Source organism: Drosophila erecta, unplaced genomic scaffold (genome assembly GCF_003286155.1).
Source record: "Drosophila erecta strain 14021-0224.00,06,07 unplaced genomic scaffold, DereRS2 tig00000021-arrow-pilon, whole genome shotgun sequence".
Taxonomy (NCBI): Eukaryota; Metazoa; Arthropoda; class Insecta; order Diptera; family Drosophilidae; genus Drosophila; species Drosophila erecta.
This window is the reverse complement of record NW_020825198.1, coordinates 18204634-18222060: the sequence shown is the minus strand read 5'-3', so window position 1 is coordinate 18222060 and position 17427 is coordinate 18204634. Positions and strand designations below refer to the sequence as shown.

General features: G+C 44.4%; 3 protein-coding genes across 3 annotated transcripts; 1 reads left to right on the top strand and 2 right to left on the bottom strand.

Annotated features, from left to right (window-relative positions):
* Positions 1-125: 125 nt before the first annotated feature.
* LOC6544321 (polypeptide N-acetylgalactosaminyltransferase 8) lies at positions 126-2385 on the bottom strand. The gene is made up of 3 exons (XM_001973090.3): positions 1948-2385; positions 879-1656; positions 126-785 (listed from the first exon to the last, which is right to left on the bottom strand). Exons 1-3 carry the CDS (start codon positions 2292-2294, stop codon positions 141-143), a joined length of 1770 nt encoding a protein of 589 aa, XP_001973126.1. The 5' UTR covers positions 2295-2385; the 3' UTR covers positions 126-140.
* A 456-nt stretch (positions 2386-2841) lies between these two features.
* LOC6544320 (putative polypeptide N-acetylgalactosaminyltransferase 11) lies at positions 2842-4686 on the top strand. The gene is made up of 3 exons (XM_001973089.3): positions 2842-3137; positions 3191-3956; positions 4031-4686. The coding sequence occupies exons 1-3, from the start codon at positions 2845-2847 to the stop codon at positions 4643-4645; spliced, it is 1674 nt and encodes a 557-aa protein (XP_001973125.2). The 5' UTR covers positions 2842-2844; the 3' UTR covers positions 4646-4686.
* A 103-nt stretch (positions 4687-4789) lies between these two features.
* On the bottom strand, positions 4790-6598 carry LOC6544319 (putative polypeptide N-acetylgalactosaminyltransferase 12). Its single transcript, XM_001973088.2, has 2 exons — positions 5510-6598; positions 4790-5446 (listed from the first exon to the last, which is right to left on the bottom strand). The coding sequence occupies exons 1-2, from the start codon at positions 6596-6598 to the stop codon at positions 4841-4843; spliced, it is 1695 nt and encodes a 564-aa protein (XP_001973124.1). The 3' UTR covers positions 4790-4840.
* Between the last annotated feature and the right edge of the window lie 10829 nt (positions 6599-17427).

Genomic DNA, 17427 nt, shown 5'->3' with positions numbered 1-17427 from the left:
GCAGCTGTTGCTTAAATATACTCTTACTTGCTCCTTCCTAAATAACAAATTTAAAACCTAAATAAAAAGGTGCTTCTATATATTTACAAAATAAATTCGGCAGTTATAGGCAGAGCTCCTGACAATGCCTGAAATTCCTCCTATTGCTTGACATTATCCCAAAAATGTTGGAGTCTTCGGCTATTCTGATAGCCGAATTTCCACTTTTGCCTATGGTTTTTCGGATCACAAACACTCGAAGTGACTGAATTTGATGCCGGCTGCGCCTCCAGGCAATGCCTGGAGTTTTTCTGTTGGCCGGAGATCACCTGATGGGTCTTGGAGTCGAAGGACCAGAACTGGTTTCCACTCTGACCATGGCATTGGTAAATGTTAACATTTGCTCCTTGGTTGCGCACCTCCAAGCAGTAGAATCCGGATCGCAACTCCCTATGGTTGGTCAGGCTCCAGTACTGCTCGGGACTTGGGAACACGTGGTCCGAACTACAAGGAGCCAATTGGGGTCGACCAAGTCGAGGTTCCTTGCGATCCAGGCAGAGTTTCGGGGATGATATACTTTGTAGTACTCCAGAGGCGTATTCTGCGGGATCCAATATGGGATAAAGGTTCAGGAAATCCGCCGCGAGGTTGTCCAAAAACCACTTGAAAGGCTTGCAGTGGAGGCGCCTCTTGAGTTCCCGTTGCTCGGCAAGATTTCCAACCGGAATCACTGTTAAATGTGGCATGTTGGCAAATAGCTTGTCCTTGTATTCATCCAACCAAATCTCAGCCACTCGACGGTAGTTCTAAAGGGGATGTTAGTCGTACACACACGATTAGTTTATTTTCGAACTAGTTTGAATGAAAATATGGCTTTTACATAACAGAACATAACTCACCCTTGAAATTAGCTTCCTCTCGCTGTTTTTGTCCTTATTGGTGTAGCGAACTTGGAAATTTCCGTCTCTAAAGAGGTGGCCTACCCTGGAGCAGGGAACTTCTAGGATCCGTCCTCCGCACAGCCAGAGCTTGAGGCTCAGCTCGAACTGCTCGGCTCCCCAGATCTTCAAACCCTTGTCGTAGCCACCGAGCTCCGAGAACCACTCGCGTCCAATGGCAAAGAGACCACCATTCATTATGGGATTCTTATGTGGAGCCGGCATGGCTACCGCCTCCTCCTTGAGAAGTGGCAGCTGGATGTAATTGAACTCCCAGTTGAAGAAGCCCCTCGACGGCTTGCCCCTTCTGTAGGCAAAGTTATCAAAGTCAATGGTGTCTATGATAGGCGTAGTGCAGGTCCGGTTGTCCTCAAAAATGGGCGCAATGAGTGGCTCCAGCCAGCCCTTGGTGACCTCCACATGGGAGTCAAGGAAGACCAGGACATCGGCCAGGGCCAGTTCGGCGCCCACGACCCTGGCACGCATCAGACCCACCTGGGTTGTGATCCTGCGGTGCTGCACCATGTTCAAGAACTTGATCTTAATGAAGTCGTTGAGGCTCCCGTTCACTTGGCTGCTCCCGTCGTCCACCAGGATGACCTCCCGAAGCAGCTCAACCGGAGTCCGGCTCCTCAGGCTGCTCAGCGTTCGCAGCAGCACGCTGGCCTCCTCATTGTGATACGTTATCACCACACTAACCGACGGGAGCTTTTCCAGCGGGTACTTAAGCTTTTTGCAGCTGTGGAAAGATCACACAATTCAGAGAGTCAGAGAGTTGATGGCGATTAAGCATTTTACACTCAGGGAAAAACGTTCTAAATGTGTCTACTTGAGTCTTATAATGGCTTATAAGGAGTGAATCCATTCGCAGTATTATTGAAGATACATTTGGTAGTAAGATGGCGACTTGAGATGAGTTTATACCAGAAATGTGTCTTTAAAGCACCGGCAGTACTGGATCGGATCCCACTCTTATAAAGCTACCGATGCCCTCTCGGCAAGCTCTTATAGCCAGTGCTCTCCCACTCACCTGCGATGTCGCATGTCGTAGAGCGTTCGCTCAGGTGAGATGCGCTTGGAGAGCCAAGCATTGTAACCCGTTTCCCGCTGGCTTTTGGCGATGGCGCCCAGCTGCTCCTCCGTCCAATTGGCCCGCGCCGGTCGACCCAAAGCGCCCAGATCCGGAATGACCTCCGACTCGAAGACCGCCTGCAGATCTCTTATGTCACGCTCCAAGCGGGAAGTGGTCGAAGTGGCACTTTCCTCGAGCTCCCGCTCCAGCTTCAGGGTATATAGATAGTAGATGGTACTGCCGATGGCCAGCAGCAGTAGCAGCGGCAACACCTTCTTCTTGTGCCTCCAAATATCCAGGCACATCGTATCACAGCAACCGACACAGCCCTCCGGAACGGACAGTAAACTTTCGGCTTAAACCGCACAGCGTTTTGGCCAAGACTGAGGCTGGCCAGCTGAGAGCATGACGAGAGCGGTCTTCTACGCCAGTAATCCCATCTTATACGCTGAGAAAGTTTTCGATTCGGTGCTTAGTGAGCAGATCATGGGCGGGCATATTGGAATTTCTGAAGGCCATTGGAGTGGGTTTCAGATGTTTTGCATTGAAAGTTGGCGACGACTGACTTGTCTTAAGACAAGAAAATCCACTGGCTTTGTTGCAACGAAAATGAACCAATTCATCAATTCGTTATAACCAATCTGTTCAAGTGCAAATAACTTACAAGATACCAAACAGTCTTAAAGATACAGAGCATGTTTGGTGTGCCCCAATAAATATGAACAAAAGTGTAGGGTATGCCGGCAGTCTTTACTGCTCTAAAAACAATATCGAATGCATTTGTTCCTTCCAAGCCGCATTAGCAAAGACCCTTAATAGTTTTTAAATAACTTTTTCAGTCCAATTTGAACCACAATGAAACCATTACTATTCGGTACTCCGTGCAGCTGTGCGATCTTCATTTTAGCATATTGCATAATATCTCTATTTATCTGGCTCTTGTATACAGATGACTTATCAAATGCCATAGTTGACTTTGAATACTTTACAATTAAGAATCTAGGCGAGCATGGCAAAGAAGCACATTTGCAAATGACAAAAAAGGATTTGGTAGATGCTGCCATACAGAACGAGGAATATCACTACAATGCCTGGCTCTCTGAAAGAATTCCGCTGAAACGAGCTCTAGAAGACTACAGGGATCCTCAGTAAGTACAGTGGTAAACCAATTTATTTTCATATACTAAATCCCTATTTAAAGGTGCCTCAAGATCAACTATAGTTCAGAAAAACGGCTGACTGTGAGCATAGTTATTGCCAGCCAACAGGAGCATCCTCACACTCTGCTGAGAGCCATCTATAGTGTGATTGCGCAAACACCACCCGCTTTACTCAAGGAAATCGTACTGGTTCATGATGGGCATGGCGATATAGATCTTATCCAGCACATTCATCAAAAACTACCCATAGTTATTCAGCTGGAAATGGAAACCTTGAAGGGCATTATTCAAGGTCGTTTGACTGGAGCTAGGATAGCCACTGGAGATGTTCTCGTATTCCTCAATGGCCACATGGAGGTCACAAAGGGTTGGCTTCCTCCTCTACTTGAGCCCATGCTGTCAAACAACCAGACCGTCACCGAGCCCATTGTAGATGCCATATCTACAGAGTCGTTTGCCTACCAGAAGCTGCTGGAACCTGAGCAAATGGCATTTGACTGGCAGTTGGATCACATTTTCCTGCCCCTGGATCAGCACTCGTGGAACAACCTTCCCAAGCCATACCCGTCCTCCCAACTGGAGGGTCGTGTTTTCGCCATTGATCGCAGTTGGTTCTGGAAACTTGGGGGCTGGGATGAAGCACTCCAGGATTACGGGGGCGATGCCCTGGAACTCAGCCTCAAAGCGTGGCAGTGTGGTGGTCTCATCCTCACTGTTCCCTGTTCACGAGTGGGAGTTATCTATAAGCGCGATGAGCTTGAGGCCCAGATGGCGCCAAACAGAAATCCCAGCTTACAAGTCCAAAAGGTTAGTTAGTATAACATCTTTCTTAAGTTCCGTTTAATTCTTATCTCTTATCTCTCTTTTTAATTACTCTGCAGAACTTCAAACGCGTTGTAGATGTCTGGTTCGACGAGTATAAGCTGCACTTTTATCGATACAATCCCAGGCTGAGAAACCTTACCTCAGAATCGCTGGACAAGCCGCGAGATTTACGACGTCGCCTGAATTGCAAGTCCTTCGGATGGTATAGAAGCCAAGTGGCGCCGCAGATCAGGAACCATTATCTTCATGCTGCACTTTCCAGCTATGGGGTAGGTAAAATAATGCCATTTGTGGCGCCGCATTTCTGCTTATCCATCAAGGCAGGATTTCCTGTCATAAGGCAATGCAACTCAACTAATTTCGAGGACTGGACACTGACGTCTCGTTGCCAACTGAAACATGGTAACATGTGCCTGGATGTGGACTACAAAAACAATGTGCGGACTACGAAATGCTCTAAAAAAGTGCCGAAAAATCCGTGGCACTACAATTACCAGCACAGCTCATTTGTCAGCAACGGAAACAAATGCCTACAAATTGATGTCAGCAAAGTCCGCCTCATTGTAAGTGCTTGCGATTCGGATGTGACGGCACAAAGATGGATGTTCACTGGAGTACAGGACTCCTTGATGGAGCACAACAGGGATGTTTGCCTAAATGCAAACCACTAAGCCTTGGTCTTATTAGCTTTAAACCATTTCTTAAATTTATATTTTAGCAATTCTAGTTATTAAATTATGTTTATTCCCTTAAAGCTACAACTGATGTGCAAGAGCTATAGAACAATTAAAAAAACTTCTTTTTAGATCCTAAAATTCAAATACCTCACTGCCGCTATCATCAGATAGGATTCGTACTGTATCTATCTATCCGAATGTGTGTACTGATTGCATTACACTCAGATTAATGTTATCGAGAATCCATCTTTGCTTTCGATTCGTTGCATTGCAAGCATTCAGGAAAATATTGAGTTCATCTGCGAATTCCAAACACTTTGCATTGCTCACTAGGTGATTGTGTACCGAATCGTATTGCCATCTTTGCCGACCTCCTAAACTGTGGCAAAACCCGTATCCCAACCTTAAATTGGGCTGCACTTCTGCGCAGATACTTCCAGCTACACGTAGATCCTTAAGATAGGTTAGTGTCCAGTGTTGGAGAGTATTATTTGCACTGCAGCGTTCTAGAAACAAAAGCTGACTTTTCGCATTAATTGTCAAACACTTTTTGGGGAATTCAAGCGATTTTGCATGTCCTGAGGCATAATACGTTCGATTTAGGGGCGTAACGTGGTTGAGACCTGGCGTAATATCATTTATATACTCTTTAAAGGACTGGCATGCGTATTGCTGATGTAGTTTTCGCGGTTCACTGAGATCGCCCTCTGATATATTATTAAGGAGATGAGGCTGGTATTTGTAAATGACCGACTTTAGATCCCCTGCCCACACTTCTATGATGCGTTTGAGGTTCTGGGAAAATGAAAAAAAATAACAATTCAACATTGATTTCATTTTTGTTGCCTTTGTACATACCCTTGATACTTGGTCGCCCATTTTATACAGATCCCCATATCGCTTCAGGTAGTCCTGATCCTTGGGCTGCAAGTGGCCAACTCGGGAGCAGGGAACTTGCACAATTCGACCACCAGTACACCACACTTTGAGGCTCAGCTCCAGCTCAGCAGCTCCAAACCCCCGGAGCTCTCTATCGAAGCTCGAGATGTCCTGAAACCAAAGCGCTCGAATGGCAAAGACGGAAGTCCTTACGGCAGCCACTTCGTAGGGCCTTGGCAGGAAGGTCCTCCTTTCTCTAGATAAAGGAACTTCCCTACGCGTTAAGCTCCAATCGTAGATCCCGCGCCTTTCCCTAGATCGCTGGTAGGCCAAAGTCTGCTCGTTCAGGCTGTCCAAAATGGGAGTGGCCAGGGTAAGACTTTGCTGCACAATGGCATCAAGTAGTGGAGGTAACCAGCCATTTGTGAACTCCACTTGTGCATCCACGAACACCAAGTTCTCGGCCGTGGCTTCGTGGGAGGCCAAAACGCGAGCCTTGATTAGGCCCACCTGTTCAGGCAGGTGAAGAATGCGAGCTTTTGGATGAATGTACCTGTGCACATAGTTGTCGAAGCAGAAGAGCGATACTTTCTCTGTCCAAAAGTCCCTATCGCTGTGATCGTTCACCAGAATAAGCTCGATATAGAGGTGTCTTGGCGTCCTCTCGATCAAACTGTGTAATGTTCTTAACAAAACTGCGAGCTGTTCGTTTCGGAATATCAATATAATACTGGCCGGCTTCATCTCATCAGAGTCCTCATCGTATTCCAGCTTCACACAGCGGGGATCTCGTAAGTCTGGCAAGGAACGCCGTAGTGGAATTCTTTCAGCCAGCCAAGCGTTATATGAGTAATAGCGCCAACCCTGCGTATACGCATCGATTTCCGAGGATGGAACACTTAAATAGGCGGCAGATCCATTTTCACCCAATCCTGGACGGGAGAGCAGTCCCATCAATCCATCCCAACTGCTCAGATCTCTGTGCAGGAGCAGGAGCACAATCGCGATCCACACGTGTAAAAGAACGTATTTAAACAAGTTATTTAAAACAGTCGCTGAAACTTCCATGTCTATGAGGCAACTGATTATTTAATGTGCGAAATTGTTTTCATCTTCTTAAGTAATGCATGCTTATTTTGAAGCGTAACATATTAGTTGAGAGTGGAACACTTTTACGAGAACTCAGTTTTCGTTTCTTAAACTGGAAAGATCGCATTGCAAAGTATCCAGTATTAAAAATCTTAGTAAATCATAAGACTTTTACACAAATCCACCTAATACTTCTAAGGATAAGATTATGGTGATCCAAATAATTTTCTGTATTTCATAAAACCATGTTGAGCTCTGTAATAATCCTTCAATACTCATTGATAAAAAAAAACTTTATACATATAATTTATTTGGATTTACAATAATATGAATTTCAAGCAATACTATTTGCATTTATGATTTGCTTCCACTTAAAGAGGGAAATATTAATAATAATTTCGATTTAGCGACAAGCTAGCATAATTTTCCAACTAAAGTATCCATTTACTTCAGATATAAGTTCCCAAAACCCGGTATTGTCTCCACCCATTTATCGCAGCAAACCGCAGCCACTACAGAGTTTCCACACCCACACCTGCCACATACGTGGGCATTATGCATCCATCATTACTCATGCCATAAACGGAATCCACTTAATCTCGCAACGAAACATCCAACATTTATTAAAGACGTCGCACGTCGAGGGTTGCAGCCCCGGAGATGCCGTCTCCCCCGAATCTTCAAGATATTCAGGCAAAAACTGCAACAAAAGGTACAATTTATAGATCGACACCCTTGCCGGATAAGTCCAACCCCCAAGATTTCTGGGGGGAGCGCACGCCAAGGACGTTGGGTGGGTGGTTTGAAAATGAAATTGCTGCCGCCCCAAAATTTGGCAAAGACCTTGAAAAAAACCAGAGAACAATGGGAAGGGGAACAAGGGGCTCGGGCTGGAGGTGAGTGATAGAACTTTAAGCTCAAGCGCCCGGCCGTATGCAATGAATATTTACGACCAGGTCCTCTGAGGATTACATTGTCGGGCTTTTGGGCCTGGGGCTTTATGCAATTGTGCGCAAGTAAAAATCTAATTTATCCACCCACCACCCAGCACCCAGGCGGCGTTTTGTTTGACAATTGCCTGAAATGATGGCAATGCATTGGCATGGGTTCTCCGCTCTGCCGGCACGTAATTCTTCCGGTCCTTCGATCTTCCGGGGGAATTCCCCCACAGGGCAGGCTGGAAAAATCGCTTCGCTTACGCATATCAATGCACCCTTTTCCGGACTACCGAAGTCCGAGGATTTGGGGTGGCTCTGCCAAGTGTTATGGGGTGGTAGAGGGTGGTGGTTCGGTGGCTCAGTGGTTTAAAGGTCCCAATCCTCATCATAACACCACATGTTCCGAAATTCAGCGGCGACGTGGCGTCTACTTCATGTAGATTCTATCTATTCTATTGTCTGACTTTGTCGCGTGCTAAATTTCGGCATTCATTTCGGTTGATGAGGCGCAAAGTTGTGGAATTTATTGCGTACGGGAAAGAAGTTAAGTGGATTTTACGTAAATTAATGAGTTTGCATCGGGGGTTGATGGCCGCCAGAGGCTATTTAAATTGCTATGCAGGATGTTGATATGCAGGATGGGTTGAGGAATGCTGGTAGTGCGAATTGCATAGGATCGCTAAACAGATCGCTGGAGGATCCTCCTGCAGTTATTGCCCTGCTGATTTATGTTGCAAATAATAGACATCAACTGAATGCCGTAAAACATTAAGAGCGCCATCAGTTGGACATTCTTCTGTCTCCAGCGGGGGTACACTGAAAAAAAAGGAAAAGGTCAGAGTCACACCAAGATACAAAACCACTTCCTACCATTAACTGGTCATCACTATTTGCAAAATAATATACTAATTATCTGTCAAGTCAAGATTAAAATGTATCTTTTCATAAATTGAATGTCACATTTTCTTGTTTCTTATTCTCCTATTGTTTTTCCAAGAAAAATAGCAATCCGAAAATAGTTTTCAACTCATCCCTTGAATGTTTTCTGTGTAACCATCATAGTGGACACACAAAGCACCCACAATAAATTTCACTTATCAAAGTTTTCGCTAGCCGGCGGAGACAAAAATGGAGCAAAGGAAAGACGCGTCGAGGGCCATTCGAAAAGAGCTGAAAAGAAACCACGACGACGACCAACTTTATTGCATAGCCCCAGTCCAGATACAGATACAGATACCCAACCTCCACGCACAGGAGGCTAAAGACGAGCGACGAGCGACGACGCCAGGCGGGAAAATTAAATGTCTTTTGTCAACAGACGTTGCACAAGGAACACTGGCCAGGAGTCGGTTGATGGAGGACTCGGACCGGAGGAGCGGGATCTGGCCGAAAGACAACGCAAAGCGAACGTACAATGACGCACTTTTTGGCCAAAAGTTTGCCCACTCTGATATGCATTAAAGCCGAGTCGAAGGAGGGTGATGCCGATGGCCGATGGTCGATGGTCGCTGGTCGATGCTATGACTATGGCCAACTCCAATGGAGCGCAGAGCAATCTCGCTGTGCAAACTGGCATCATAATGGGCCACTTATCATGGCAATCACTCAGCAGTCAGTCGGGGAGTTTGCCTCTGCACTGGGAGAAATACCACGTAACTTGAGCAACCATTCCAAACTGGTTCGAGGTATAGCTATTTCCATATCTATTGTACAAATTCTTGCAATTCTCGTGATTTTTTAGTTACATTTAATATTAAGATTAATACGAATTTTCTCGCTGTCTCTGCCAGGAGTGCAACTCCAGTGCCATGTCATGGACACCCCAGAGCTTCGCTCCCAACTTTGCTTTACTACTTTCCGATACTCAATCGTCGTTTGCCTTTTAATACTTTGGGCAAACACATTAAATGGAAATTTCGTGCAAGAAGACCAACACCACCATCCTTCTGGCTCGGCTGAGGATCTGAAGAATAGAATGTCCTGGGGGTAGTGCTTTTCGGACTGAGTTTCCGTGGGTGAGGGTGAGCCATGCAAAGTGCCGGCATTTTTGGCAAACAGCAAACGCATTTTTCATGTGACATTTGGCAAAAGGAAAAAGCAAAACAAACTTTGGCCCGAGCGTAGGACTTTCAGCCGACTGTTTGATCTCTTCACATTGCATTGCCTTCCATAGTTTTTTATTTTCCCCCATCTTTGCCGGCCTGGGAAATCCTTGCGTCAATATGCCCGAAAAACAGTTTGGACATTTTTTCTCGTTTCGAGTGTTTTATAAATAAAAGTTCGCTTTTTCTCACTCTGCCTGGATAGCTCTGAGGAAAAAATTTCTGTCTGTTTACTTTGAAAATTGCTGTGATTCGGGGCAGTTCGTTTGCATTCCTTGCGAGCGGGAACAGGACCAAAAAGGGAGGAACTCAAGTGGCGTCTCTTAAGGGGGTTTAAAATTGGATGATTGTTGAATTAGCAGATTAAAATTATTTGCCCTTAGGAGGATTTCCATGACGAGCATTTTGCAGTGTGCTTGCGTTTCGGATCAAATGAAATTAAGGTCTATATCACGTCTTGGTTTGCTTGGCCAGATTATCAGTCAATTATTTTGATATATACGAAACATTAGATAATTGAACAAAGTATTATATTTACCATCGGGTTTTTACGGATTCCATCTTTTTATCTCATATCGATTATTCCCGACCATAGCTGCAGTGGAAAAATAGCACTTACAAATTAAATCCGATCTAATTTGGGACACAAAATGGAAATTCAAGTTCAAGTTGCCCATATGCCCCGGCATTTGTATCCGCATCTATTTAGGCAGTCGTATCTGTATCTGTATCTGCATATTTGTACATGCATTCGAAGCTGCAGCTTAGGACCCGTCTTTCGGCATCTGAGAGTGCCTAATTAATTGTCAAACATTGCGCGCTATGTGACGTTAATAAATGTCAACTAAATGAGCTGCATGTACGGCAGCCAAGCGAGGCGAGACGAACTACTGAAATGGATGTGGGGATCGGGACTCGGAGAGCCAGGGGCTCTGGAGGAGGAGGAGCGGCTGATACGACTCCCTAAACAGATGCTGATGATGCAGACTGGGGCTACTTAGTGGCGTTGCCAATGCCACATGTTGCACTCGCCGCCGAAAACAAATGAAAACTATTTTAAGCCGATTGTCTGTCGAGTGGCAGGCAGGTGTGACTGAAACTTTGTCGGCGCACTGAGAAAATTAACTAAAACTAAAATGAACTAAAATTATAATTGAGTGCAAGACGAGTGGAAATATATTTTGCAGATTCTTTAAATGCACAGATTCTTATTGTACAATAATAGCTTTGAAATGCAAAGCCATTTGTGTTGATTTTGGGAACAGAAATAGTTGGGAATATATATAACTCATTTCGAGAGTGATAAAGTATTTCTTGCAGTGCAAATCGGTCTCCTTCGAATCAGCCCCGCCATCGCCTCGGTCTGTTTACCAAATTAGATGCATTTGAATTGATGTGCGTGCATAAATTACGGCTCAAATCCGAATCTCACATCGACTCTGGTTTTGCTCGGTGGGTTGCTGGGTTGCTGGGTTGCTTGGGTTGCATAGGACTCTGGGGTTGGGCGCTTGCCTGTGGACAAGTTTAAATTAAATGTTTAACATTCAATCAGGGACGGCGACCAACTCAAACTACTCGTTACTTCAGTTCAGTTCGAGCGAAGCCCTCTGTTTCTGAGTCGGCAGTTGAAATGCATTTGTAAACTTTTCTATTTGTCAGATGCGAGATACCAGTTGGAGGTACATAAACTTATTCACCCCCTCGCTTCTAAACTTGCAATCAAGGCAACTTCCTGCCTGCCGCCTTCACACTTTAATTTCCGGTCTTTATTGTTATAGTTTCTTTGGGTTTGTGTTACGGTTTCGGCTCGAGTTGAACTGAGTTCTGGTTGAGTTCAGCTGACAGGCTCTATATGGCTCAAGTGGTTTCGGTGATCTGTCATTCGAAGGGGGAGGGGGGCTGAACTCAAAGTGACTAGGATGTGGACAACCGCGTTTTGGAATTGAAAAGTTAGACAGGAAAATTAATTAACATGAAGGCGCTTAGGCGAGAAGCCATGCAAAATGGAAATTTGCCAAATTGTGTGGGAATTTTCATTTTTGGCTGGGTACTTCAATGGTAGGGTATATTAATTCATTTAAAAAACTTGCATTTTTCATACAAAAAATTAAATATGAAGTAATGCACTTAGGAAATACATTTTATTGACCATTTTTCCCATTCTCTGGACCAATTAGACTACCATGCTAGTCCGTAAACTTATAAATAATGTATTTTGTTTGAATTTTCCAGAACGGTCTTTCAACAAGCTTTGTTAAGCGATCACCTCTCACTTGAAGCGCATTTAAGCTGCAGCAATGGCACAACTTTCCCTAACTTCCTGATATATCATTGACATATCATCCAGCTGAACTTTCGCATCTGGCCCCGGGCTAACAACCTTCAGCAGACACACACAAAAAATGAGTACATAGAGGTAGCTGGCTGGCTGAATCCGCTTTTCACCTGCATGCAAAGCCACCGAGGAAATCTCCTCTTACCTTGGGTCATTTTCAGCAAGCCAAGAAGGGTTTACCATGGTGAAAAGGGGATTCCCGGCACCGCACACTTAACCCACCCGCACACACTTGTCTCATTTGGTATTTGTTTTGCGCTGAAAGTGTGAAGGCGGCGGCGAGGTGTGGGAAACATGGGTATAAATATGCGCTTGGGGTTAAATTCTATTTGAACTTTCTACATCCGTTTTTGTGCTGGCAAAGGAGCACCGCACCGAACGGGGGCATGGAGCATTTCATTCACACTTTCATTACAGTCTGTAGAATATATTGCACCCCCAGGACGTTTGTCACAATCCGTGGAAGGAGTCGGAGCACCGGAGTCCGAGTTCGAGTCAAAGTCAGCGATGGACCCTCAAACTGGTGGGCTGGTGGATGTATTTGCATTGAGATTCGCCTTTCAGCGTCGGCCATGCGGAAGTTCTCTGTGGCAATTGCATTGGAATTTACACTTTTCTCTAGACATGTACCTCTGGATATCTCGGCCAGCGCAACAATGCGGCGCAATTAGTTGATAGCACGCCTCGTGCAACTCATTTCCCGAACAACAACTGGGAAAAATGGGAAAATACCGCCCAGTCACGCGGCAACATTAATCAACATTGGCTCCACAGTCGCGTTGCAAGTTGCACGTTGCACGTTGCACGTTGCCAAGTTCCCAGTTGCATTCCACTCGGATATAGGTGCCAGGTTCTGTGCAGCCATCTCAGTTCCGAAGATTAATTAAGGTCAGCAGGGAGTTCAGGCTCAAAAGAATGCCGCCTAAGACGGCTGACCTAGTCTAGTCATGCCAACTAATATGGGAAGAGTCGTGGAGCCTCTTCTCTCACTTCCTTTTCAACCACATTAAATTGCTTACTTCTTACACTATAAAACAACTTTTTTAATAACCCAGCTAATTTTGGTCAAGTTCTGCGCTAAACAGCGATGTTCAAGAGTGGCTTTACAGTAGGTTATTATAAGGAATTGGTATTATCAGAATATATTTATAATTTATATACAACATATGGCTGCATTACGAAGGCAGCAATTAATAATGAGTATAAGTGATAATAACTATATATTTATTGAGAGCATTATAAATACCCATGTATAAATAGTCATGTAAATAATCAATGCTCGACTGCAATAAAAAATATCGTAAATCATATATGATTTTTAAAATTTTTCCTTTATATCACCATCTACACCTCCGTTGCGAAGGTTTTAAGCTGTCAGAGGAAGTCAGAGAATCATATTTTTTGCTCAGTGTAGAGCCAGCCCCCAAGCAGTAGCACAGTTAGAGATCCGCTTCCAAAATCTGACTTGAAGGCTTCCTGATGCATGTCGAATGCAGCGTAATGAGGGGGGTGGCTCACCATATGGGGTCCACGTTTCCACATCCATATTGTTGGCGGGCGAAATCTACGATGAAGGCGACTTCAGGAGTCATCAAACATCATCAATTTAATCAATGGTCAGCCCACTGGGGTGTCCTTGGCAGGAGGGGGCGAAAGTGGGAGTCGCTGCACTTCCAAATTGCAGAGTCAAAGTCAAGCAGGCTGAACTTTTTCTGGGGATGACCCGGGGAAGCTTACAAGTAATTAAGGGTGGCAATTTTAAGGCAAATCCTTGGGGCAAGGTGTTCCCCCGATTCGATGGATTCGTTCGGCTTGGATATGTAATTGAGGGGAGTTTGCTGTGGGGTGTCGCGTCTGTCGCCCTGAAGTACGTGATAAGGGCATTAATGATGGCTAAGCCGCCACCTTCCGACAACCAAATAAAACTTGATGAGTTTCAATTATTCTGCTTCCGATGAGAAGTCGAATTTTGGCTGAGAATGCTTCCGTTCATTTCTTTGTTTCGATCTATGATAAGGCGAATCATCAGCTATATTGGATGAGTATTTAACATGGAGAAGAATTTTAATGGAGTCTTAACTTGTGGTTCATTCTTTTTAAAGAAATATCTTTCAAGATTACCATTTTACCAACGCACAGCACTAAAAGAAAGTTTAATGAGTGGCCGCACTCTGTACTCATTAATTATTAGTCAAAGGAAACTAATTGCCTTTCGCCATTTCATAAAATAATTTGCAGTGAAAGGCTGCCTTCGTTGGGCAAATTCAATTAAGGAATTGATAGCAAATACGAGGGATTCTATCAAATAATTCCTCAATGTTGCTGAGCAGTCCCAATAAATAAGTCCACCAAAGCAACACATTTCAAATCCAAGTTATATACCACAAATTGTGTCTAACGATAATTGACGGTCGAGAGGACCCAACCATCAATCCATCAATGCGAGTTGCACCTTGCTGCCATGTTTTCATGCTCAGCATCGTTACACATTCCAACCGCAGGATCGCAGTCGGACACATCCTGCTCACATGGAATTACCAAATTGCAGCTGCTGAATTCATTAAATTTGGCTAACGATCTGCTTGAAAGGCTGCAAAACAGACCGAAAAAAAGACGGAATATTTGTCTTCCGCTGCTTAAAGTTCTACACATAGCCCAGCACAAGCATCATTAATTTTGCACGTAATTATGTGAGGCAAGTGGTAAAACACCTAACCGAAACCCAAACCAAAAGCCAGGCAACCGAGCTGCAAAAACACAAAACTGTAAATCAGTGCAATTAAATGCGACTTTTCAACAAAGTGTACTGAAAATTTATGACAACAAACGAGACTAATTACGCGACGAGGAACAAGAAACCGAAACGAGCGAAAATCTGATGATGAAGTTGGAGACGGCGACACTATACTCGTAGATACTGCAAAATTGAAGGCAATAAAATGTCGTTGGCCAAAAGGCGCGACGAAAAAAGCCCCAAACGAGAGCAGTACTACCATTAATCAAGGACCTAATGAGAGCAGGCGAGCCAGGGATTATATATCTAGTCTGCGCAGGAAGGACTTTATCGCCAACTCGTCATCGATGTGTTGGCCAGCAATACATCAGGCCAAAAGTAGCCGTCGCATCCGTGAGGCACAGCCCACTTAACTAAACTGACAGTTCAGCTGCTACAATTTGGTCGATTAGCGTCAGATCAGCAGACGATCCTGACTTTTCGAATCCCAATCCCTGTTCCGAGGGATCAGCCCTCTGCGATCGTTCCAATCCTCCTTTTTTCATTTTCGCTTTGCCCCGGCAACCTGTCGTCATCAATTTTGTGGAGTCGTCTGGCCCGAAAAAAGTGGTGGCAGCTGCTTGGCCTGGTCAACAAACAACGGCCAAAATCACTAAGTGGCCCTGAGTGCCGCAGGTAGCCAGACGGCAGGAGGCACGATCATTGATCACTGATCATCAGGACAGGGCGGCCCAGCACAGGTCGCGATTGTACACTCAGAGAAAATGTTACTGAGAAAATAAAGTATTAGTGAGTAACTTTAAAGTGGTTGCTATTTTAAGTGCTACCATCGAACTTTTCTTATCCCTTAAGAAGGGATGCTTTAAACATATATATATATATTATAAAATATTATTGAATTTATTTTAAATATTTTATGCAGTAGAATGCCTCCATTAATATTATGCATTAATCAATTGTGTTTATTGCATCTCTTACACACTTTTCGCTTAAAGTAATGAATACAATCTATACACATAAATGAAGTAGGCAAACTTTTTGTTCAGTGCTGTGTTCAAGCAGTGCGCAGGTGACTTTTTACCGTCATATATTCCATTTGAGTTATGAAATTATGCATCCCAAGAAGAAAGTTAATCCCACAGATGCGTCTTCCCCCTTGAATGCCAAAGATTTTCCTAACGTTACATGATATGTGCACAGATCCTAATCGCTACCAGGCCATCAGACCTTCAGAAGTATAATTAAAAATCGTTCATTTGGCTCGTTTTCATTATCTCGCCATACAGATCTATTGATTGCCTTTCCTGGAACCGCGATGTGGCTTGTTAGTTAAACGAGCTGAAGGAGGAGCTGGACTTGGCCACGGAGACTGCGGCTGACCATTTAGTTGGCCGGCTCCATCTGTTCCTTGTGCCTCCGAGTCCAACGGCTAGAGAACCATACGATTTTGGTGGCCCGAACGCGTGTCTGCATTTAATTTAATAATATGGTGTCATGTAGCAGTTGTTAGGACGCGCTAAATGCCCCATCCTCAGTCTACAAACTCGGACTGGCATCTGTTTGAGTTTTCGGAGCTGTGTAACCCAATGCCAGACGGCTCTCGTAGACAAAAGCAAGCTGTTCCTGCCCCGAACATGAGCCTCAATGGAAATTATAGCAAGTCTTGTCCGTTTAAGAGGATTTAGGTTCGGTAGGTTCCCATTTGTATGCTAACAGGGGCGTGCGCTGAATGGCCTTTAAAGTAGGTGCCTGAAAATTTTAGAAATTCCGCATAATTAAAGACGAGAACAACAGTCGATGGCTGATCTAGTTACCTCAAGTGCCGGCTCTTAGTTTGCCCTTCGACTTAGCAGCTTCAGATGGTATCTTCAAGTACGTGAAGGAGCCGTGAGATATGATGCAAATACGAGATAGGTATCTCCACTTCAGCTGACCACACAGTCGCGTTCCAAAGTCGCCCTTAGATGTTTTCACTTTGAGTATCGGGAGCATGTTTTCCATAGAACTATTGCAAAATGGTATACCTAACCCACTTACGTTAACTATTCAGATAGTTTAAGTTATCCATTCGATATGATTTCGAACAAATCTGATATTTACAACCCGAATTAAGCTTGATTAATGGGATGCGCTTAGTGAGGAGAGGTACATAGTTCACGATATTTTGAAAGTGCAGAGAAATAATCACAATCTAGCAGAGCAATCTCATATCAGCCACAATAATAATACCACTCACGTTGCCACAATATTTCGAAAGTGCTCGTGTTCATTTGCATTCATGTTAGCATACCATAATTCGTTTGATATTCTGTGTTTTTCGGAGGAGGTCCTTTTCCTGATTATCATGCTGCGCATCCCATCAGTGGAGTGTCCTCGCACTTATTACATATGCAAATGGCAAACAGATTTATATACACCGAAAATGTTGACAGGACTCCCAGCCAACTTTCCAACTGTGTAGCTGCGCATCCCCCGCACACCATTCAAATGCAAATCCCCAAACTAATTTTTATTTCGACAAAATATTCACGGCTCGTTGCATTTTGTGGAGCCACCCAAAGTGTAACCCTTTCGAGGGTTCAGACGGATTCGCCAGCTGGAGCACTACATAATACAATCGTAAAATTTGCCACAAAAGCCACTTGGAAATATTAAAAACAGCCGCAGGACAGTGACAGTCACGCTCTCCAATAAATCGC

What these genes read in the sequence shown, in the direction of transcription:
- LOC6544320 (XM_001973089.3), top strand. Translation starts at nt 2,845, where the DNA reads ATGAAACCATTACTATTCGGTACTCCGTGCAGCTGTGCGATCTTCATT. An exon ending in GAAGACTACAGGGATCCTCA is followed by an intron (nt 3,138 to 3,190) that starts GTAAGTACAGTG and finishes CCCTATTTAAAG; the next exon opens with GTGCCTCAAGATCAACTATA. An exon ending in CCAGCTTACAAGTCCAAAAG is followed by an intron (nt 3,957 to 4,030) that starts GTTAGTTAGTAT and finishes ATTACTCTGCAG; the next exon opens with AACTTCAAACGCGTTGTAGA.
- LOC6544319 (XM_001973088.2), bottom strand. Translation starts at nt 6,598, where the DNA reads ATGGAAGTTTCAGCGACTGTTTTAAATAACTTGTTTAAATACGTTCTT. An exon ending in TGGGCGACCAAGTATCAAGG is followed by an intron (nt 5,447 to 5,509) that starts GTATGTACAAAG and finishes TCATTTTCCCAG; the next exon opens with AACCTCAAACGCATCATAGA.
- LOC6544321 (XM_001973090.3), bottom strand. Translation starts at nt 2,294, where the DNA reads ATGTGCCTGGATATTTGGAGGCACAAGAAGAAGGTGTTGCCGCTGCTA. An exon ending in TACGACATGCGACATCGCAG is followed by an intron (nt 1,657 to 1,947) that starts GTGAGTGGGAGA and finishes ATCTTTCCACAG; the next exon opens with CTGCAAAAAGCTTAAGTACC. An exon ending in AGAGGAAGCTAATTTCAAGG is followed by an intron (nt 786 to 878) that starts GTGAGTTATGTT and finishes CATCCCCTTTAG; the next exon opens with AACTACCGTCGAGTGGCTGA.